At 36.6% G+C, this 25604-nt stretch overlaps 1 protein-coding gene across 1 annotated transcript in view; it reads left to right on the top strand.

The window, feature by feature from the left end:
• Window positions 1-25604, top strand: part of TMPRSS11D (transmembrane serine protease 11D) — a 70939-nt gene that overhangs the window by 13007 nt on the left and 32328 nt on the right. The window contains exons 2-3 of the mRNA XM_007122549.3: window positions 10660-10781; window positions 12659-12777. Of these exons, the coding sequence (XP_007122611.1) occupies window positions 10660-10781; window positions 12659-12777 (241 nt within the window). The remainder of the gene's footprint in view (window positions 1-10659; window positions 10782-12658; window positions 12778-25604) is intronic.

The following is a 25604-nucleotide window of genomic DNA, read 5'->3' on the forward strand; positions in this document are numbered from 1 at the left end:
AAAAAAAAAAAAAAAAAAAAAAAAAAAAAAAAAATTATTTCACTTTGGACAATGGTGTAATTATATGTGTTTAGTAAATATTAATTGATGGCTGCCTAAATTATATACACATACTGATTTTCATAATGCCAAGTGCTTTCACTCATTACTGGATACCTAAGGCTGTAATAATGGGAAGTTCTTTATGAAATCAAATTCATGTGTGTCTGCATATCTGCCTAGACATTTACATTGTATTATTTTAAATCCAAATTTAGTTAAATGAGTTGGTTTCACACTCTCTTTTTCAGAGCTTTAAATTACTCTCTCTCAGATAATGGCTTCAGAAAGGATACCTCCAGTCCCAAGATCTTTTCTTAGGTTAGACGTACCTTTCCAGCTAATTGCTGGGAAACATCATACAAGTACTGCTAGTTACTAAAATTAAATATTATTAAAATACCTGAAAAAACTCAAATTGTCTATTCATATAACTAGTATAACTAATTCCTAAGTTACTCAGGCTGAGCCTTCAGCCTCATCTTGGGCTGCTCCTCTTGCCTCTGGCACTGAATTCTCTATCAGGGACTGATCCTAGTTTTCCATCTTCCATATTTCCCTCCATCCCTCCCTTTCCATCCCACAGTCTCTGCCAGGCCCTAGGCCCATCCTATCCCATTCATGGACTAATGAGTTAGTCTCCCCAGTAAGACCTCCTGCCTCCCAACTCCCTCCCATTGCGGCCCAATCAGGCCACCAGATTAGCCTTTCTACAACACTACTGTTTTTCTGTAACTACTCATTTCAAAAACCTCAGTGATGTCCTAAAGCAAGCAAAGACTCCAAATCCATCACACTTAGTGTCTTCTATAATCTTGATTGATCTTAGTTTTCCAGATTATTTTCCATTTACTAATCTATAAGTACAATACAGGGCCAATTACTATTCCCCAAGCACACTTTGCACTTTCTATCTCTTTTGTTCTTGTTTCTTCATCTACTCAGAAGTCCTGCCCATCCTGCAAAGCATAGCTCACATGCCACATCTTCCATGAAGAATGGAAACAATTTATCTTTCCTTTAACCAAAAGTTACTTCTCTGACCTCTCAATTTCTATAGCATTTGGAATGCTTATGTGCCACTTTTTACCTATCACTCTAAAGTTATTTCAGGAATTTTATTTATTTTTAGATATCTGGCAAAATAACAGGCATGTAAAACCAATAAATATTTCTGAATAAAGGAATTAATGACTATATAAGAAGAGTAGAAAACTAATATTAAATTTCTTCTACTACAAAAAGGACTTCAGTAGAGGCAGCTGTGGACACGTTCCTTTCCTTTCGTCTAAGGTATATATGTGATAACACTGTGATAACACCCAGGTGTCAGTTGGAAGAAACTGGAACTCATGAAAAACATTACAACTAAAGATATAAATTAGAAGTCATCTCTGAAAAGGAATGTGTATAAAGTAAGCTTGAAAAAAGTGGAGATAGAGTAGGATAGGTAAATAGATAAAATTGAATATTTTAAATGAAATACATTTTCTTCTCTTGATAGTATAAATTAAATATAAACAGAGGGTAATAAATAAGATTAAATTGATTAATGAAAACAATTTCTTCTTACTCCAAAGGTGCCTTGTGCTTCTTTAGCACTTTATAGTTTATATAGCATGCATATTATCTGCTTTAATTCTCACAAAATACTGTGCGGTGGGTATTGTTATCACCATAGTACAGCTGGGGCAACTGAGACTCCACCATGTTAGAAGGACTCATTCAAGATCACTCAACAGTTACTGGAATAACAATCTTCAGTTCTTGAGATCTTTCTAGTATACTTCAGTTGTCCCTATAATAATGCCTTATATTCTGAAAAACTTTTTCAGAATTTTACAAATAATTGTCACATACATTTTATTTTGTTCTCTTTGGATAGGGAAGGTATTGTTTTATCAATTTTTAAAATAAGACAGCTGGAGTTTGAAAAAATTATGATTTACATGAGACCTCATAGCTTAGATTTGACAGAGAGAGAACCTGAATCCACATCTCCTAACTCCAGTTCTCTTTCTACATCTCCTTAGAAGTCTTTTACAATGCAGGAATTAAACACTATGCTCAGAAGTTTAAAGTCAATGAAAGGAATCTTTTATATCTCAGGTCTTTCATTTCAAAAACATGACTGATATTAGAATGAAGGAAATCTCAAAAAGAAATAATTTTTAATTTCCTTACTTATTGCAGAACTGTAAAGTGAACATTATTAACAAAGAATGTATTACAAAACTGGAACTATTTTTCAGTGTAGCTGGGTCCAAGTAAATTAAAACTTGATATACTATGCTGAAGTATAATCTATAATTTTTCCCTTCTCCAATAATTGTTTAATGCAGCCCAAGATCTATCCTCAAACACTAGAACTCAGTGAATTTTTTAAATCAAGTAACAATTGCTGTAAAACATCTTAAAATATATTTCAATGATATAATAATAAAAAAATGGAGAAAGAATGTCCATGGGAGTTCTGGGCTTTTGAACATGAGCTGCCCATTTTCCTTGCTTGGCACTGAAATAAACCTTTTTCTGCTCCAAAAAAAAAGAATGTCCATGAACTTCCAGTATATGAAAAATTGATTCCTTCAAGTTTAGAACCAATTAGACAAAGTATGAATAGAGCATCATAGGGAAGGAATTAATTTTTCCCCCAGCAATAAGGATGGATTTGTCTTATTATGGCCACACTCTCTCATGGGGTTGATTCTGTGGCCTGGATCTGTTAAAAAGAGCCTGAGTTCCAGGATACAGCCTGAGTCCTAAGAAAGGAAGAACTTAACTAGCCTGTGAAGCTACTGAGCCCACACTCTTGGCTTCATTGGCAGCAGGTTCTCCTGAACCATGATCAACCCCCCAACTCAACTACTACATACATGCAAACATAGGCACATGCTTACATAATACCTATTAGTCATCTGTCCATATCAATTTGCAAACTTTATGAGAAAATAATGAATCCTAGATTGGCTTTTCCCACTAGCAGCAGATTCCAAAGCTTTGACACATCATTTCAGGTCTGTTGTACACAGCTGTGCAGTTTGTGCAATGCACAGAAATGCTGGCTCAGGGAGAGACTGGAAGCCTAGATGGTGCCTATGCTCCCTGCCAAGCTGTCTACCCCAGAGTAGAGCTGCATGCAGACCAAGAAACACCACTGTCTCTGTTTCCCAGAGAAGTTGCCTTTTCCTAATTCTCACAAAAGCATTGTATAGGCTTGCTCAGGTCCCTTACCAATTGCCCAGTCTCTGTATCCTCAACTGGTATAAAGTGCTGTATATCCTCAAGGAATATAAACTTATTTAAATGTTACCCAAGATAAAGTTAAGTTGGAAGGTAAACCATTGAATTAAAAGAAAGTAATGTGAGTTTCCCTGGTGGCGCAGTGGTTGAGAGTCCGCCTGCCGATGCAGGGCATACGGGTCCGTGCCCCGGTCCGGGAAGATCCCACATGCCGCGGAGCGGCTGGGCCCGTGAGCCATGGCCGCTGAGCCTGCGCGTCTGGAGCCTGTGCTCCGCAACGGGAGAGGCCACAACAGTGAGAGGCCTGCGTACCGCAAAAGAAAAAAAAGAAAGTAATGTAGTGCATTCCAAAGGTACATGCACATAAAATGTTGTGGACTTGTGATTCAAGGATAGAAATCTTATCTTCCATATGAACCCAGAGTTTTCAGAATGCATCATGTTTTAATAAAACAAACATATTCAAGAAGTCTTAAAACTATGGCATTTACTCTACCATCATCCAGTTGTGCAATCCTGAATAATCCTGTGTCTCTCTTTTCTTTCGGAGCACACCTAAGGTTATCAAGAACAACCAAAAAAAAAAAAAGTTAAGAAATAAATAAAAGTGTTGGACTAGATCAGTGATTTGCTGGAAATAGGAAGGGGTCCTTTTCTCACAACTCAAAATCAAACAGAGAAGCTACTCCATTTTCATCTGTTTTAATCATTAAGCTTCCAAGCCTTTCAAGACCTTGTTTGAACAAAGTATTTCTCAACTTAAAAAATTAAATCATTGAATTGGATAGTCTCTATTGCCTGCCTCGTGACACCATCCAAAGTTAATGAAAGGGAGTAAAATAGAGAAAGTTCCTCTACTTTGGAACCATTTCTCATATTCTTCATAACTCCAACATAAAATGTAAATAACACACTCAAATATTTGTGTTTGTATATCCTGTAATACAAGGGCTATAGAAATATTTTTGAACTTTCCATTTCTCAGTATCAACAGTAAGGTAGTAAGTGTGACAGAAATTAATAACAACAACGTGATGATTAACAGGAAACTTCCTCCCATCTGAAGTGGCCATTTGTAGTTTGAGCTTGACAGACCTGTATTTGCATTCCAGCTCTCTTACTAGCTGAGTAAGCTTCTGTTTCTTACCTGTAAACAAGGGTTTTTAATAGGGATTAAATTAAATGATGTAGAAAAGTTCAGCCAGTACATGGTAAGCACTCAATAGATGGCAGAGATTATTCTCTGATCTATATTTTTGTCAGTATTTAAAATAAGAATGCACAGCATACAATCTTACATAAAGTTCCTCCAAACTATAGTAAAATTATTTTTTAAAACCCTCTTTGCAGAGTCATTCATAAATTTTTCCATAGCAATGCCTGATGTGGACTCTGTAATGGGTATTATGTAGGAATGGGGCATATCCTGGCAGACAAGATGCATCGCTACCTTTCATGAGTTACAGCCTAGATATGGATGCAGGCACATGAGGGGATAAGGGACTGTAACAGAGAAATTCATTGAGCATTATGAGATCAGATGAGGAGAAAAAGGTAATTACCTGGAGGGAAATGAAAGACGTTTAAATTATTTTAAGGATAAAATGAGAATTAACCAGGTATGACATTTTCCACGCAAAAGACATCACATATAGAAGGGGCTGTGACATTTGTTCTGGCTGGGGTCAAGTGGGCAGGTGAGGATGTGACAGATGATGAAGCTGCAGGGGTGATATGATTGGCCTTAAATGCCAAGGAAGATTTGAATGCCATCTGAGGATTTTGATGAGCTACAGAAAAATTTCAAATGAGGTATTGGAAGGGGAGGATGTCAGACCCTAAGATCTACATTTTTAAAAATCCCTTGAAGGATTTTAAAGTGTTGATTGGAAAGCGGCAAAAATCTTGAATTCATTGGAAAGAGGCAAAAATCTTGAATTCTATCTGGCTTTCTCTTTTTCCCACATCTCATAAGTGAATCATCAGCAAATCCTCTAGGGTCTAAATTCAAAATATATCCACACTCTTGACTACTTCTTAACACCTCCACTGCTACCACCCTTGTCTAAACTACCATCGTCTCTCACTTCGATTATTTAATGACCTCCTAAGTGGTCTCCCACACCATCCAGGCCCACTAATCCCTGCAAAGTACTCAGAGTAATCCTATTGAAGAAATAGATCTGAGGTCAGTCTCTGCTCAAAACCCTCAAAGACTTTGTCTCACTGAGAATAAAGACCAAAGTCCTTACTTTCAAAGCCTTAAGTGATCTTCCCCAAACCATTGACTCCCTGGTCATTATCTTTCTGACTTTATTTTCCTCCAGTATCCGCCACCCCTAACTTTCTCACTCCACTCCAGTTCAGCTGCCTCTCTTGCTGGTCCTCAAATTTACCACATGAGCTCCTTGCTCAGGGCCTTCAAACTGCTGTTTATCCGCCTAGATAATTCTCCCCCTGGTATCTTCATGGCTTGCTCACTCACCTCCTTCTGATCTTTACTCAAATGTCAACTCCTCAGCAAAGCCTTTCCTGGCCACTCTATCTAAATTTTCAGCACCCCGTACTTATACTTCTTCCTACTCCTTTCCTTTTTTTTCCTTTATTTTATTTATTTATCTTACTCATTTCTCTCCCCACATTATTAGGAGTGCTATGATTGTTTCTTTTCATTGTATTCCCAGAAATTAAATTTTGCCTAGAACATTGCAGGCACTCACCAAATGTCTCTTGATAACGGAAGAAGGGAGAACATTTAAGAGGTATTTCACATAATACAAAATAATAGCAGCCAGAATTAAGAAAGAGATAGAGGTGATGGACAGAAAGATTTAAGCAGTAGGTATAAGCACCAATGACCTCTCGAATGTGGGAACTTACCAAGAGAGAGCAGGTACAGCTAATTCCTGGATCTTTAATGGTACCAGATAGATGGTAGTGACATTCACCAATATTAGAAATAGTGGGACATGAGTGCAGGCTGGAGAAAAAGATAGCAAGTTCAGTTTTGAACTGAACTGTTATATTTAAGGAGGTTCTACAACATCCATAAGATGTCCAATGCATAATTGAAAATAATGATGTGGAGCTCAAAGACGGAAGTCTGGGCTGAAGATCTATCTTAGAAAATATTACCTTACTATATGTTTGCTGAAACCGGGGCATAGGATGGGATCATTGAGGAAGAATACACATCAGGAGAAAACAACCGTGGACCAAATCTTTGTTACTAGCATACCTGAAATCTTATTTAAATGGACACAAAATTGTCTAAAAGTCCTCTACAGACATACTATGTATATCTGAATTTGCAATTACCCTGTCGCTGTTTTCCTCTATTCTTACAAATAATGGAAAGTTATTGCCAAGTGACTCTATTAATCCACAACCATATATTGCTTCTAACTATGTGTCAACAGCAGAAGTTAACTAGTATTCCTACATAAATCTGATATATTAAGTAAGGTGTACTTTCAAATTAAAATTAAATCAACAATTATTTTATTGAACATTTACTATGTGTAAGAACAAAATCCTAGCACTCAATTTAATAAGCACTCAATAGATGTTGATTCCCTTTGCTTCCTCCAAGTGATGTCACAAGAGATAGGAGTCCCAAAATTTTTTCCGTCTCTTATAGTGTGAGGGAGGAAGTCTACATCAGAGGAAGTCCATGTTCTTTTATTCTAACCACCCTGGTTTCCATTTCCAGCTCTGTCACTCCTGAGTTACTTACTTTCTGAACCTCAGTTTTCTTATCTTCCAAATAGGGATCAGAATACCCATCTTACAAGACTATTATGAAGATAGGCAATAAGCATGTATAAAGTCTGACACTTAGGTTCTCTTAATAAGAGCACAGAATAAGTTTTCTAAAATTCATATAATTTTCCAAGTCAACGAGAAAGAGAAAGAAGGAGGCGGAAGCTGGTTAAATATGTCACAACTGCATATTTGTTTTGCTGTTTAAACACAACCACTAAATATTTTACTGATCAGGATCATGCTTTAAAAGCAAAGTATTTGCTTGAAGATTTCCACTGAATATGAGTCAAAATTCAGACAGTGTTAGAAAATATATTTTCTCTAATAGTTTGCAAAGCAAATATTGTACACAATTTAGTGTGTGTTGGCATAAGCTTTATAATCAGCCACATACAGAGGTTCAATGACAAGTTGCACTGCTAACGAGAGAGAAGATATTTCTTCAGCAGTTTCTACAAGGTGGAACAACTTATTATTATGTAATTAATAATGGCTTGTGAGATTAAGGTAATTTGAGCTCCACACCCTTTGTTTGTTGAGTCACATGTCTCATGGTGCTTTTTAGCCATTGGGTTTAATATGTTTTCCATGAACTGAAGCAAAGTTGGTTCTAAAGCCATGGGAGGCTCATCCAAGCTAAAGCATATGCTGACTCTAGCCTATGGTTTTTGTTTTTTGGTATTTTGGCTTCCAACTTAAGCCTTGTGTTTTAGTAACTTCTCATTCTACACTCATAAATCTTGATACTTCTATTCACCTCTAGAAATACAGTCAGTCCCTTGTTTTTTGTGTTTTTGTGGTTTTTTTAAACATCTTTATTGGAGTATAATTGCTTTACGATAGTGTGTTAGTTTCTGCTTTATAACAAAGTGAATCAGCTATACATATACATATATCCCCATATCTCTTTCCTCTTGGGTCTCCCTCTCACCCTCCCTCTCCCATCCCTCTAGGTGGTCACAAAGCACCGAGCTGATCTCCCTGTGCTATGCAGCTGCTTGCCACTAGCTATTTATTTTACATTTGGTAGTATATATTAGTCCATGCCACTCTCTCACTTAATCCCAGACTACCCTTCCCCATACCTCATGTCCTCAAGTCCATTCTCTACATCTGCGTCTTTATTCCTGTACTGCCCCTAGGTTCTTCAGAACCACTTTATTTTTATTTTTTTTTAGATTCCATATATATGTGTTAGCATATGGTATTTGTTTTTCTCCAGAACATTCTTTGATATATATCACAGCAAGATCTTTTTTGACCCACTTCCTAGAGTAATGAAAATAAAAACAAAAATATACAAGTGGGACCTAATGAAACTTAAAAGCTTTTGGACAGCAAAGGAAACCATAAACAAGACCAAAAGACAGCACTCAGAATGGGAGAAAATATTTGCAAATCATGCAACTGACAAGTGATTAATCAAAAAATCTACAAACAATAAATGCTGGAGAGGGTGTGGAGAAAAGGGAACCCTCCTGCACTGTTGGTGGGAATGTAAATTGATACAGTCCCTTGTTGTTGAGGTAGGGGGTCAATCAGTATGAAACTTATTTGGGTTGGCTTGTTTCCAGCTCTTCTTTTGACTCTCCCCTGCTGAGTATCCACTGATATTTACTGAACTTACACATGCCAAACACTGTGCAACTGTGACCACATGTCATTGGCACAACAAACCCAGTAGGAAACAGAAGAGTAAACTGAGGCTCAAAAAGTCAGCAAATGTCAATGGGCCAATTTTATCCTACTAGAAAATTACTACAGTTAGTCATTCCCAAATGTTGGACTCTAGACCAGTGTCGCTGAAAGTCAGTTTTGATTAGCATAGCAAAATGAACAAATAAGAGCAATGCAGTAAAAAGACACCATTAAGCTAGAGCTAAATTATTCATCTAATTTGTTATTATGAGATTATGTCCTTCCTACTTGTATCAATTTAAATGCCCTTTTATTAAAAAATAATATTTGAGCGTGGTCAATTTTTGTAATGTTTAATGTGTTTATTCAACAAAATTGAAAGTTGGCAAGTCTATGTCCACCTCCAATAATCTTCTGAAATGATACTGATCCCATAGCCATAGCGTACAATGTGCAGGTGGTACAATGTAAAATACCAGGAGATGCCCTTTCATCAGTATGTGAGTTGGGTAGAGCCCAAACAATACCAGGCAACCCTGCTCTGAAAACTAAAGTCTGGGAATCACTGACTCTCAGAGCATTCCCTTCCCATTTATACCAGAATGTTAGCAAAACAAATAGAAAAAAATGGAAATCTGACTATATTCTAGCTAAATGTAAGTGCTTTTCAGTTCTGTTAAGGCTTTTAAATCTAAAACACACCCAGAAGTTAACACATACAACAAATATTTATAAATATCATAAATCTATGTACCACCTATATATGGCAGGTACCCTACAAACTGTCAGAAACATATGCATGAATACCATCTTTATCCTCAAGTTTCTCACAGTCTAGTGGATAACCTATTTAATAGAAATATATACTTTATACACTTAACCTCACTGATCTTCAAATTAGCCTTGTGAGGCAAGTATTATTCCCATTTTTTCGGATGAAGAAAATCTCAGATAAATGACAATATGATCTCCAAGCAAACAAGGGATAAAACAGGAATTCACACTCAGCTCTTCTGGTGACCTCCCCAGTGTGAGTGTGTGTGGTAGAGACAGAGGCCGTGAGGAAGTACTTGGATTATATGCCTAATATAATACCAGATACTGTTAGTACAAATCTATTGGCTTACACTGATGTTGATGATTTCATGGGTGAAAAAAATTACGCAAATCCTCTGCTGCTGATACAGTTCTAATTAATTACAGGTGCTTATTACTCTCCTGGATCTCAGCTCTCAGCCTCTAGACATACCCCCATTTTAATAACCCAGAGAATATTACAGTGAGAAATCCTACTGTTCTGACTCCCTCCACCCCTCTCCCCACCCAAAATGATCTCTCTTCAGCAAATCCCTGAGGATGGTGCCCAGCTAAGGGAGCTTACTACAGTAGTGTCCAACATAGGGTCTTAGAAGGAGTTGTAGTAAAACAGAAATAGTTGTTATGCTTGAGAACTTCATCAATTGACAGAAGAAGGAAAAGCAATTGAAAACCAGAGGTCAGATTTCCTTATTCTTCTATCAAACTATCTAAATGTCAACATTTTAGTGCTGAAAAAAAAATTGAAAGAAAAACCATTAAGGAGAGTGTTGTTCAGTTAGATTTCATTTCCAGAACTATATTCCTATCAAGAAACAATCGGGGGCTTCCCTGGTGGCGCAGTGGTTGAGAGTCCACCTGCCGATGCAGGGGACGCGGGTTCGTGCCCGGTCCGGGAAGATCCCACATGCCGCGGCGCGGCTGGGCCCGTGAGCCATGGCCGCTGAGCCTGCGCGTCTGGAGCCTGTGCTCCACAACGGGAAAGGCCACAACAGTGAGAGGCCCGCGTACCGCAAAAAAAAAAAAAAAAAATCGGTTTTCTATAATAGAGCCATGTGCAAGCTAAGAGACTTCGGAAGGCAGAAATGATCACGAGAGCTGAAATGATTGCTTCTCTGAGTGAAATGAGTGGCCTTTGATCTTTTCCCTTGTTCTAAGGCCAGCACGGGTGCCATCGGCCTCAAGATCTCTGAATCCATTCACAGTATGTTTTGCTGTCGTCGCAGTTTTGGTGCTCCTGGCAGTAACCACAGCTCTACTTGTCTACTTTTTAGCTTTTGGTAAGTACCAGAAGATTGGAAATACCACTCTAGATGAATTAACTAAATATACTTTCAGATTAAAAGTGTGGAATTCTCACTTTTATTGCCACTTCTATTCCTTAACAACATAATTATATATTTTATTCATATACCCCTGAATATATGTTCATGTCTATATTTTCTCTAATTCAGTATTTTTTCTCTTCTTTTTCTTTTGGCCTTTTTTAGGATACTAAACAACATTAAACCCAGACAAGAATTATTCTAGCCAAGGGAAAAAACTCAATATTTTTCTGATGCTAGAGTTCACTTGTTTTGTTTTTTTATTAATACCATGATTTCCTTCTTCATTTAAAATTTGCCAAGGACCTTAAGTTTCAACATCTAAAAGTTGGATGTACCTAAATATTTGTTAATTCACGACCTGTCTCCCGAAAATAATCCTAGGAGCAGAACAATTATGATAGGAGATGAATTTGAAGTTAAGAAGTAGAAAGAGGTTAAAAACAAACTTTAAAAAGGATTCTGTTCCTTTTTGTTTCTCTTAGTTTATTTAATTTTTCATTGCATCATAAAAATAGGAAACAAAGAAATAATATAAAGAATGCATATACCCTGTTCATTCACAAACAACTTAATATCTCAGTGAATATTCTTTCAGATGTTTTAATGTAGATAAAATGTGTCAAATTTCACTAGATAATATATGTTATAATCTGTTTTCTTCACCTGAAAAAACACTTTGAGTTTTTTTTTTTAATTTTTCTATAATCCTGTTAAATTATTTAAATCATTGGGGCAGGGCAGGGCAGAGTGTGAAGGCATATGGGTATGTGTGAGTGTGGAGACTGAGCAAGAACAAATTTATTTATTCCAGTAACTAGGAATAATCTTTTCAGTCAATCTAATTATAAAGTTGTGGCTAAATTTTGCTTTTGACTACATTTTGCTATCAGATCACCTAGAGACAAATATGTCCAAGGTGAATTACGGAAGAAGGAAAAACAAACATCAAGTTTCAGATTAATGAATTTTCGCTCTTAACGGCACTGTATTGTCACACTTAAACACAAAGGGAGAAGCCTTAAGTAAGTCCTCTTCAAAGTGTATACCAGTGACCACTTATGGCCCTAGAAAGACTTGTCCTTCTGCCACAAAGGACCACACAACCCTATCCCCAGGATCTCAAATGCTTTCCCTGGTTGAGGTATTTCTCTGCATAAATTATGTATATGAATGATCAAATGGAAGCAGGGAATTTCTTCCTGAGACAGGTTAGGTTATGTCCATGTTCATAATGTTTCTAAGGTAAGGACAAGTATGTCTTAGGAATTTTTATTTCCTTCACATAGCTTAATATATCCATTGGAAGACCGTTTTTGATGGAAATAGTTCACATTGAACAACCAGATTACCTTTCTTGCCAGAACAGTTATTTTCTAGCTTAATCCAGAGAACCAATAAGTCACTAATTCCTCTAAAAAGAATAGTATTTGAAATAATTTTTAAAACTATTCAGAATTACTTCATTCCTTAATGATAAATGAATAATAGTGTATTATAGACATTAATATTTCCTAAATGAATAAATCTGTAATCACAAATCTCCCTAAAATATAGTAAGAATGAAAATTATGATACTACTGAACAATTTAATTCTCAAATAATGCTGCTCTGATTTTCATGCATTTTTAACAGTTCCAGCATTGCCAATCTTTTTAAAAACTGAAAGAAAAATAATTTTATTATAGTTACATTATATTAAGTTTAGAGTTTTCTTTCAAGGGAATCAATTTTTTTAAATTGTATAACATAGCCTTCCATAATCCTGTATAAAATACAGATTAAAGTACTTAGTAATGTGAGATTGATTCTGCCTTTTCTTTGTTTTACAGGTCAAAAATGTTACTTTTACAGTGGCAGCTTTGAAATCCTAAATGTTCAATATAGTGATGAGCTAAATTCATCAGTTACACAGAAATATAGGACTTTGAGTGGAAAAATTGAGTCTACGGTAAGTTAATATTTGCATTTCCTCTTTATTATATCATAAAACAATTATGATAATAAACCTAATATTTTGTGATATATTTGCAACTCCTAGATGCTCTGCATATTCTCCTCCCCGAATGGTGAAAGATGCGTTTTGTTGTGCTTTTTCCAAGTCTATTTGCTTGTACACTTGTTCTTATTCATATTTTCGTACATCATGAGGGAAAAGTTTTAGGTCATGAGTAAACATGTTTTTTATGATTATGACTTCAAAGATTGGAAGTCTATTGTTTATGCAATTTGAGCATTTTTCCTACCCTCGAGATTGTCTTTTTAAATCCTTTTCATTTTGCCTTCTTTCCTTTTTTCTTGTCCAACTAAACATACAGGTAGTAGGTGTTAAAATACATATTAACATAGTTTGGAGAACGTCATACTTTGGTTCAATGATCAACATAGAAAATATACAAACAAAGCCTGGGCTCTCACTTGAAAAGGCCCCCAGGCTGCTTACCAGGAAACCTCACAAGCAGACCCTTAGCACTGGTTTATCATCACAGACCAGGGTTTGGCCTTCAGCCCTGCAGAGTCAGAGCTGAACAACCTCAGGGTTGCTCACTTACCCTTATGTTTTCTAAGATTCCTAAGGTTATAAATTAATCCAATGGTTCTAAAACTTTAGCAAAATCACCTGGAAGCCTTATTAAAAATAGAATTCTAGGCGCCAGTGTCAGAGTTTCTGATTCAGTAGTTAGAATTTGCATTTCTAACAAGTTCCCAGGTGATGCTGATGCTATGGTCCAGGGACCACACTCTGGGAAACACTGAGTTAATCTATAATGAGAATTATCATGGCTGGGGGACTGAATCATCTGCTTGTCTAACACCCTTTTCCCCTAGGGGCAAACTACACTGGGAGCCAAGTATTGAGAAAAGTGCTTGGTGAGCATTAAATTAGAGCAAGGGAAGTTAGTATATTACTTAAATGTTTAATCAGAATAAACAGCTGAATCAGAATAATCTGGGAACAGAATCTAGGCCAGGAGGTAGAGGTAGGGTTAATATTGCGGAACATCAGTTTATTATGTCAGAAGTGGGAGCCTCCTGTTCCTTCAATAAACTTCTATTAAACATCAATCCTGTCAAATGCTGTGGACATACAAAAAGTGGAGTAGATATTGGATCTGGCCTCATGGAGCTTAGTCTAACATGGGAGATTAAACAAGCTTACAAATATTTATAATATAAGGTATGCAGTGAGTATGTGACATGATAGCAACGCAGATGTAAGTTTGTGGTAAAAGGATAAATGATATCCAATTATGGAGATCAGAGACAGCATCTTATAAAAGATGACTTTTCAGGTTAGCTTTTAGAATGAGTAGGGCACACCACAGCTAAAATATGAGCCAAGGCATAGAGAGGAGAATGTGCTTAGCTAAAAAGTTTGGGTTTTATCTTGTAGAGAGAAAGTCTTGAGCTAGAGGCAAAATGATGCAAACAGGATCTGACAGATTCATGTTCCGAATGTAAAAATTAGACTATAAAGAGAAGTGCCTACACACAGTAAGGCTAGTTAGAAGCTCATTACGGTGGTCCAGAAGATAGCCAAGGGGTTAAAACTTGAATTAGGGCATATTCCAGAAAATGTGGAAATGCAGATAAAACTTCCATTTTAGGCTTACCAAAGCAATCCACCTCCCCAACTTCCTCCTTTCTCTTCCCAACCTGATCTTAAAAAATCAATAGGAATATTTAGTTATATCATTTGCAGCATGAGAGCCCACTGTTTAGACTTCAAACCAAGAGACATTCTTTCTCTTTTTTTTTTAAGTATTTAAAGAATATCCTTAAATTTATTCACATTTATTTAAAAATGCCAGCTTTTAAAAACTTTGGTACTTTGTCATTAGTAATGAATTACTTCACGACTGACTGCCCACACAGTTTAGATGTTGAAAGGTGCTGATTTATGCAATAATCGGTGCTTGGGTTAGTAATACTACTCTGAGGCTGGACCCCACAAATACACACACAAATGCAAACTATGCAGACAAATACAAAGAGCCTGTGAGTACCTTTGTCTCAGGCAGAGGGCAACATGCAAATCTGAACAGATTTTCTTGTGATTAACACTGCAAGAGACATTCTTAAATTTCTTGAAGAAGATACTAGAGACAAACATCTCAGGAGGCCAGTCTGAGAACAGTTATTCATAATGAAGTCCTCACATCCACACAAAGACATCATGTAATGTTTCAGCTATTTACCCAGTCTAATGAAAGGGAGCAAACTGAAAGTGTGTATATTGAGAATCCCAGCTTCATTATAGGGAATTAGAACCCAACTATTTGTCATTAAAGCAAGATGCCAGAGACATCCTCAGCCCTAAAGAGGTCACTCAGTTCCTGCCAGACAGATCAGATACGTTAGGTCAGCGCATCCTTCATAGAGCATATGTAAAATTGCAAAAGACTGATGTGGAGAGAAACGGCATAAGGCATAAAGCACAACGTACATATTCAGCAATGTGAAAAACATAAACTAAGTTTCTTTTCAAAAGTACTACCAGCACATTTGGAAGATATTCAGTAAGTCTTTAAAACCCAATCCCAATGACAAAAAATATATACAATCTTATTTGTTATTCTTAAATTACTCTCAAAAGTGGTCTATAAAGTAAATTGTAATGTATAAAGTGTTATCAAAATGAAAATAATTTTAGTATTGCCTTTTGTTGTAAAGATAATATAAAAAAGTAGAAAAGTCAGGGCATTCAAGAAATATAAAGAGAAAGAAATATGAACAAAATCTCAATACTCATATATCCACTATTAATATTTTGATTTTCCAAGTACTTTTCATGAAAACTGCATAATCATCCATGCACAAACACATATAATTTTCTGTCAATGGAATAAGACTATACATGCTTGTTTACTACTACTTTTTTCTCAAAAAATATGTCATAGAGGTATTTAAATATCAATGAAGAAATACACCATTCTAAATAACTAAATAGTATTATAGTGTGTAAAGGTACAATATTTTATTTAACCAGTCCTCTGTTGACAGATGTTCAAATTGTTTCCAGTTTTTCACTATTATATCCAATATTCTGATGACCAGTCTTGTTGATACATCCTTGCACACCTGAGTGATTATATTCTTGGGACATAGTCCCAGAAGTAGAAATAACAAAATATAGGGTTTATGCATTTTTAAATTTCTCTCTAGAGATTTTTAAATTTCTTCTTCAATTTTAACAAAGATTTTATTTTAGAAGCATTTTAGATTCATAGAAAAGTTGCAAAGATAATATAGAGTTCTCATATACATCACACCCAGTTTCCTCTATGATTAACATTTTATATTACAATAGTATATTTATTGCAATTAATGATCCAATATTAATACATTGTTATTTACCAAATTCTGTATTTTATTCAGATTTCCTTTGCTTTTACTTAATGTTCTTTTCCATTTCCTGATCCCATTCAGGATAACAAACTACAGAGTTGTCATGTCTCCTTAGGCTCTTATAGACTATGACAGTTCCTCAGATTTTCCTTGTTTTTGATAACCTCGACAGTTCTGAGGAATACTAGTCAGATATTTTGTAGAAATGTCCCACAATTGGAAGCCTTCTGATGTTTTTTCTTACAATTAGACTGGGGTTTGGGGTTTTAAGGAGGAAGACTATAGAGGAAAAGGGTCATTTTCATTACATCATATGAAGTGGGGTACATAATATCAACATGACTTACCACTGTTGACCTTGATCACCTGGCTGAAGTAGTGTTGGCCAGATTTCTACACTGTAAAGTTACTCCCTCCCTTTTCCATATTATACTCTTTGGAAGAAAGACACTATGTACAGGCCACACATAAGAAGTGGAGGAGTAATGAGTTATGCTTTGAATATTTAAAGAATATTTGAAATTCTTCTGTTTGTCTAGTTTCAACCATTTGTTTATATCAATATAGTGATCTATGCATTTTTAACATTTATTTTAATTTCTAGATTATACTCCAGAAGTACCCCAGTTTACATTCTTACCACCAGTATATAAGTATGCATAGATATGCTTATTTCCCCCACAGCATTAACACTATGCATTGTAAATCTTATTAATTGCTAATTCAATAGGTAAGAAGTGATATCTCACTATTATTTTGCTTTGCATTTCTTTGATTACTAGTAAGATTTAATCTGTCTCCCTATAGTAATAGGTCATTTTTATAATTTCATTTGTGAATTACCTGGTCATGATCTTGCCCATTTTCTTACTGGAGCCTTTGTGTTTTTACATAAATCTGGGGAAAAAAATTCTTTCCTTGTTAAAATATTAAAATTTGCCTGTCATTCATTTACATATATTTCTCTAACGAGATTTGACTTGCAACCTTGTTTATAATCTAGGGTTTTTTTTTTACTGCCATATAGATTTAATTTTTTAGGTAGCCAAAATTATCAATTTTATCTTTGATTCATCTGTAATTTATTTTGTAATAAGATAGAGATCCAGCTTTTTCCCCTAAAAGAGCTAGGTGGTGGTACCAAAACAGTATATTAAATAGTGCAATGGATTTATTTGTTGTGCCGTCTTTATCATACACTAAATTCCTCCTTTTCTTTTTTCTGTACTCCCCTCTCTTTCACTGATTAGTCTTTGCCTGTACCAGTACCCAGCTATTTACTGTGGCTTTATAATTAAACATCTGGCAGAGAAAGATTCCCCTTGAAATTCGTCTGATGTATGATTTCTACAGTTAATCTCATTTATTCATACTTCTGTAGAAACACTTTGAATAATACTCTAATATAGTACTTTATAGTTCATAAAAGCACTTTTACATATATCATCTAACCTTCAACTCACAACGGGCATGTAATTTTTATAGATGGGTAAGTGCATACTATGAGAGATTAAGAAACATGACAAAGGCCATTCAACTGGAAAGTGATAGAACAAAAATTCAAACCAAGGTCTCCTGATTTCAAGTTCAAGAATCATTCCAATTACCAGTGGTAACATGAGTACCATCATTATCCTTGTTCCATAGTCAGCAGTGTTATACTTAATGAGCAGTGGAATAATCCCAGAATTTCTATTATATTAAGCAATTCACTTTTCTGGTTCACAGTTTATTCATTAGTAAAATAAAATCATTGAACTAGATGATTTTTATAGTACATCCTATCTCAAAAAGTCTATGATTATGTGATTTTCACACAAGATATCCATGCCACCCAATCACCTGTTTTTCTCATCCTGCTTCTCTGGCCACTCCTTCTCCTCTGTATCTTTTATAGATCCACCCTCCTCTACACTGACATTAAACGTTGAAACTCCCCAACTCTTTGACCTATGCGCTCCTCTCCTCTCACATTATTTTCTATCTCTAGATGATCTCATCCATGACCATTACTTCTACCAATACTTATATACTAATGACTCATGCTGTCGTCAGCCCAGACTTTTCTTCTGTACTTCAGACCTCTTCCCCCAACTGCCAGCTTAATATCTCCACTTGGCTGTTGTAAAAACATCTCAAATATATTATGTCCCTAAGTCAAACTCATGACCCCTCCATGCCATACTAGCCTTCTTCCCATAATCCTAACCCCATTGATGATAATACCATTTATTCAGTTTTCCAAACCAGAAACCTAGAATTCATCCTTGACATACTGCTCTCTATCATTCCAAATATCCAATCTATTACCAACCCCTGTAGGTTTTATCCCCTGTATTTCCCTCAGATCCATTCATTTCTCTCCATATCTGCTACCACCATAACCATCCAAGCCATCACTTCTACACTGAAGTGCCAAAATAGCACCATAACTAACTTACGTTATTTTGTACCTAAAATTGTTTATCCACATGCAACCAGAGAGATTGTTCTCAAACTGCAAATCTGATTTTATTATACTCTCGTTTAAAACACTTCAGTGACTTCCCATTATTATGATAAAGACCAAATGCTTCACACACTAACAAGACTTTCATGGTCTGGCCTTTCTATATAACTCTAGCCTCCTTGCTTTCTAGGCTACAACTGTCCTGGACTTTGATTCCTTAAACACAATCTGCTTGCTCCTACCTCAGGACTTTTTATGTGCCATTCACTCCACCTGTGAGGCTTTTCCTTTCTCTTCAACCAGCTAACTCTGATTCTTCCTGAAGATCTCAGTTTCATAAGCATTCCTCTGAGAAGCCTCTCTAATCTCACTGACTGGATCAAATCCCTCTACTATATTGCTGCAATTATCACAGTTATAATTCTGCTTAAATGTGGATGATAATCTGATTAGTGCCTATCTCCCCCATTAGATGTAAGCTCCATGATGGCAAGGACTGTCTATTTTCTCCACCAGTGTAACCCAATGCTTGATAAAGGGAGCGTGAAGCATAAGAGGTGCTCAAAAATTGTTGAATGAATGAAAAAATGAAAAAGGTGATTTTGAAATAATGAGAGCATCTGTTTGCAAAATATGTGTATCAAAACTATGAGTGCATTCTGATTGAATGGGCCTCTCCAAATAAAACAAGGGACTTCAATCAGGATTCATACCTGCGATCAATTGAACCATTGAAACTCCCCTTTGGCATCAGGGGTGGTATTGAAACAGATTCTGCAAACAACTGCCATTTTTTCCAAAATATACCAATGACTGTACCATGAAAAAAACTAGGGCACAGGAAGAGAAAGACAGCAGTATCAATTTGCAATTAATCTTATCACATCCCTTATACCATCAGGGCTTTTAGTACAGCCATTTAATAAGCACTGATGGTTGCCTAATGCCTAAAAGATAATTTGGTACATAGTTGGCATTCAAATATTTGTTGAATGAATGAATAAATGATACATTCTATCTGTTGCTTCCTGTGCTAAGTGCTAGGGACACAAAATAAAGATGTCATTGCAGTCAGGATGAAGCCCACAATGGTCTCCAAGATGGAGTTGTCATACCAGGGAGGGATTCACAATAATTTTATTGGAGTCATGGAAGAAAATACTCAAATGTCACTCTACATGTATTTTTCTCTTTTACAAAAATATTTTTAAACAAGAAGAAAAAGAAAATAGGGAGAGAAGGAGTGAAGGAACAAACTTAGCTTTGTTACAATTTAACAAATGGATTGACACTGGCACCTTTGTTTGGTTTTATGTCAAGTAGTTCCACACAATGTGTGTGAAAATATCTTGAGGGATGGGGTGGGCAGTAACACAGTAGAACTGACTGGGCATCAGCACACTTTTACCGGCTCTCAGTAGATTTAAATGATACACAGTTTCCACTGGATTTTAAAATTATATTATCTAGCTCTAAAAGTAAACTAAACCTCCCCCAAAATTAATATAAGGACTGAGAAGAATCCTGCAAAACACAAATAAATTAAAAAACCTGCAATTTGAAGATAACCCTCATATGCGGTAATGAATATGCGATATACAATAATGAATAAGTAAATGAACAGTTAGGTAACATAAGAACTGACAATTTTCTATTCCTGGCTAGAGCCATACCGCCAGGTTAAGCAATGCTTCTTAGAAGATGTTTAAACACACACACACACACACACACACACGCACACACACACACACATCCTGTCCCCTCAAGGTATAAGTGTGAGAAATTAACTGCTTTATAAATAAACAAGAGAAAACTTTGGAAATACATGTTTAACAATGTGTCCAGCATTAGGTGATTGAGTTCAGTTGTTTTGTTTTACTGAAAATTAAGGGCTTAGACATGCACACATAAAAATTTGGGAGACAAAAATTACCTACCGTTTTTAGTTGATTTTGAACACATTTCTTAAAATATGTATACAAATATAATGAAACTCCTTTGATTTGATTTGAAAGGGTAGCCAATTGAAATCAGGGAAGATGGAAAGTCACTTGCTGAACTTCAACAAAACCCTTACATGATTGGTGGGACTGACAACTTAGTGTCATGATTTATTAAGTTCTGCCAATGAACTTCATGCATCTGGAGCCACATAATTGTGTGGAAACTTCTTCAGTGCTTCAGACCAAGTATTTAGATTAAACTTAGAATCATACCTTTGGGTCATTTTATCACGGTGTTTCAAAAATTATAAATTCTATCCAGTCATATTGTTAACACTGAATATATTGCTATTAAAAAAAATGGAATAAAATACCTAAATGTGTGTTCTGTAACTCAGCCTTTTTAATTTCTAATTTTGTCAATATTTTATAGTTCATATTGTTAGTAGAACAGTATTATTACATGTGTATAATTTATAAACGTGGTTTGCCCACACATGCACAAAATGTATTACCCATAAGAGTGCATAATCAAAAATATTTGAAGAGTATTGTAGTAATAGATAGATTATATTGCCATGTATTTTATCTTTTTCTTGAAAACTGAGTTTCCATTAAACAGAAAAGAAAGTTTGTAACTGAAGGGTGACTGAAATAACAAAATAACATTATTACTATTATTCAGCTCATGAATATTATGAACAAAACTGTACCTACTGAGAAATGTTATGAGGTAGGTATGTGAGAGATGCTTCCACCTCATCAGTTGTTCATGTAATTTCATCATCAAATACTAAAATACAAGACAAAACAAAAAATATACCTACCAAGTAAGAAGGTACTGAAAATAAGAAGTTGATTTACTTTCATGGGGTAGCTAATAAGATCTTTTCCCCCTCAAGATGAAAAATATGTGACAATTATAGACATTCTATGTGTAATGTCTTACCCTTCGTATGACCTCATCTATTAACCGGTTTAATGATGGTTACTTTGTTAGAATTAACCTAAAAAATCCATATCTCACCTCAATTCTTATTGATTATGAATATTATTGAGGTTTGAGGATTCTAGGCTATTCTAGAATTCAAAGATAGTATTGTCAAGAGACCTTCAAGATGGCAGAGGAGTAAGACATGGAGATCACCTTCCTCCTCACAAATACATCAAAAATACGTGTTCATGTGGAACAACTCCTACAGCACACCTACTGAATGCTGGCAGAAGACCTCAGACTTCCCAAAAGGCAAGAAACTCCCCATGTACCTGGGTAGGGCAAAAGAAGAAAGGAAAAACAGAGACAAAAGAATAGGGACGGGACCTGCACCTCTGGGAGGGAGCTGTGAAGGAGGAAAAGTTTCCACACACTAGGAAGCCCCTTCACTGGTGGAAAAGGGGGGTGGGCGGTGGGGGGGAAGCTTCGAACTACAGAGGAGAGTGCAGCAACAGGGGTGCAGAGGGCAAAGCGGACAGATTCCCACACAGAGGATTGGTGTCAACCAGCACTCACCAGTCTGAGAGTCTTGTCTGCTCACCCACCAGGGTGGGTGAGGGCTGAGACCTGAGGCTCAAGCTTTGGAGTTCAGATGCCAGGGAGAGGATGGGAGTTGGAGGCGTGAACATAGCCTGACGGGGCTAGTGTGACACAACTAAACTGGGAGGGAGTCCAGGAAAAAGTCTGGAACTGCCTAAGACTCAACAGACCATTGCTTTGGGGCACACGAGGAGAGGAGATTCACAACACTGCCTAAACGAGCTTCAGAGATGGGCACAAGCTGCAGATATCAGTGTGGACCCCAGAGACGGGCATGACATGCTAAGGCTGCTGCTGCAGCTACCAAGAAGCCTGTGTGCAAGCACAGTCCACACTTCCTCTCCCGGAAGCCTGTGCAGCTCGCCACTGCCAGGGTCCCGTAATCCAGGGGCAACTTCCCTGGGAGAACACACAGCAGGGTCTCAGGCTGTTGCAACATCATGTGGGCCTCTGCAGCCGCAGGCCTGCCCTGCATTCCGTATCCCTCCCTCCCCCCAGCCTGAGTGAGGCAGAGCCCTCTAATCAACCGCTCTTTAACCTGCTCCTATCTGGGTGAAGAACAGATGCCAGAGGGTAACCTACAGGCAGAGGCAGGGCCAAATCCAAACCTGAACCCCAGGAGCTGTGCGAACAAAGAAGAGAAAGGGAAATTTCTCTGTGCAGCCTCAGAAGCAGTGGATTAAATCTCCACAATCAACTCAATATACCCTGCATCTGTGGAACACTGGAATAGAAAACAAATCATCCCAAAATTGAGGCAGTGGATTTTGGGAGCACCTGTGGACTTGGAGTTTGCTGCATGAGACTGACTAGTTTCTGATTTTTATGTTTATCTTAGTATAGTTTCTAGCACTTGTTATCATTGATGGATTTGTTTATTGGTTTGGATGCTCTCTTCTTTATTTTTAAATTACTTTTTTTTACTTTAATAATTTTTTAAATTTTTATTTTAATAACTTTATTATTTTACTATTTTTTTCTTTCTTTCTTTTTTTGCTCCCTTATCTTCTGAGCCCCATGGCTGACACGGTCTTGGTGCTTTAGCTGGGTGTCAGGCTTGAGCCTCTGAGGTGGGAGAGCCAAGCTCAGGACATTGAACCACCAGAGACCTCCCAGCCCCATATAATATCAACCAGTGAGAGCTCTCCCAGATATCTCTGCCTCAATGCTAAGACCCAGCTTCACTCAACGACCACCAAGCTCCAGTTCTGGACACCCCATGCCAAACAACTAGCAAGACAGGAACGCAACTGTACCCATTAGCAGAGAGGCTGTCTAAAATCATAATAAGTTCACAGACAACCCAAAACACACCACCGGACGAGGTCCTGACCACCAGAAAGACAAGATCCAGCCTCATCCACCAGAACACAGGCACCAGTCCTCTCCACCAGGAAGCCTACAAAACCAACTGAACCAACCTTACCCACTGGGGTCAGACACCAAAAACAACAGGGACTACGAACATGCAGGCTGCGAAAAGGAGACCACAAACACAGTAAGTTAAGCAAAACGAGAAGACAGAGAAATATGCAGCAGATGAAGGAGCAAAGTAAAAACCTACCTAACCAAACGAATGAAGAGGAAATAGGCAGTCTACCTGAAAAAGAATTCAGAATAATGACAGTAAAGATGATCCAAAATCTTGGAAATACAATGGAGAAAATAAATGTTTAACAAGGACCTAGAAGAACTAAAGAGCAAATAAACAATGATGAACAACACAAAAAATGAAATTAAAAATTCTCTGCAAGGAATCAATAGCAGAATAACTGAGGCAGAATAACGGATAAATGACCCAGAAGATAAAATAGTGGAAATAATTACGGCAGAGAAGAATAAAGTAAAAAGAGTGAAAACAATCGAGGATAGTCTCAGAGACCTCGGAACAACATCAAATGCACCAACAGTCGAATTATAAGGGTCGCAAAAGAAGAGAAAAAGAAAGGGACTGAGAAAATATCTTAAGAGATTAGAGTTGAAAACTTCCCTAATATAGGAAAGGAAATAGTCAAGTCCAAAAAGTGCAGAGTCCCATACAGGATAAATCCAAGGAGAAACACACCAAAACACATATTAATCAAACTTTCAAACATTAAATACAAAGAAAAAATATTAAAAGCAGCAAGGGAAAAGCAACAAATAACATACAAGGGAATCCCCATAAGGTTAACAGCTGATCTTTCAGCAGAAACTCTGCAAGCCAGAAGAGAGTGGCAGGACATATTTAAAGTGATGAAAGGGAAAAAACCTACAACCAAGATTACTCTCCCCAGCAAGGATTGCATTCAGTTTCGAGGGAGAAATTAAAACCTTTACAGAGAAGCAAAAGCTAAGAGAATTCAGCACCACCAAACCAGCTTTACAACAAATGCTGAAGAAACTTCCCTAGGCAGGAACACAAGAGAAGGAAAAGACCTAGAAAAACAAACCCAAAACAATTAAGAAAATGGTAATAGGAACATACATATTGATAATTACCTATGACAGTAACACAATCATAGTAGGGGACTTTAACATCCCGCTCTCACCAATAGACAGATCATCCAAAATGAAGATAAATAAGGAAACACAAGCTTTAAATGATACATTAAACAAGATGGACTTAATTGACATTTAGAGGACATTCCATCCAAAAACAACAGAATACACTTTTTTCTCAAGTGTTCATGGAACATTCTCCAGTATAGATCATATCTTGGGTCGCAAATCAAGCCGTGGTAATTGTAAGAAAACTGAAATCGTATCAAGTATCTTTTCCGACCATAACACTATGAGACTAGATATCAATTACAGGAAAAAAACTGTAAAACATACAAACACATGGAGGCTAAACAATACACTACTAAATAACCAAGAGATCACTAAAGAAATCAAACAGGAAATCAAAAAACACCTGGAAACAAATGACAATGAAAACACAATGGCCCAAAACCTATGGGATGCAGCAAAAGCTGTTCTAAGAGGGAAGTTTATAGCAATACAATCCTACCTCGAGAAACAAGAAAAATCTCAAAAAAACAACCTAAACTTAACCTAAAGCAATCAGAGAAAGAAGAACAAAATAACCCAAAATTAGCAGAGGGGAAGAAATCATAAACATCAGATCAGAAATAAATGAAAAAGAAATGAAGGAAATGATAGCAAAGATCAATAAAACAAAAAGCTGGTTCTTTGGTAAGATAAAGAAAATTGGTAAACCATTAGCCAGACTCATCAAGAAAAAAAGGGAGAAGACTCAAATCAACAGAATTAGAAATGAAAAACGAGAAGTAACAAACTGACACTGCAGAAATACAAAGGATCATGAGAGATTAATACAGGCAACTCTATGCCAATAAAATGGACAACCTGGAAGAAATGGACAAATTCTTAGAAAAGCACAACCATCCAAGACTGAACTAGGAAGAAATAGAAAATATAAACAAACCAATCACAAGCACTGAAATTGAAACTGTATTAAAAATCTTCCAGCAAACAAAAGCCCAGGAACGGATGGCTTC

This window comes from Physeter macrocephalus, chromosome 7, assembly GCF_002837175.3.
Source record: "Physeter macrocephalus isolate SW-GA chromosome 7, ASM283717v5, whole genome shotgun sequence".
NCBI lineage: Eukaryota > Metazoa > Chordata > Mammalia > Artiodactyla > Physeteridae > Physeter > Physeter macrocephalus.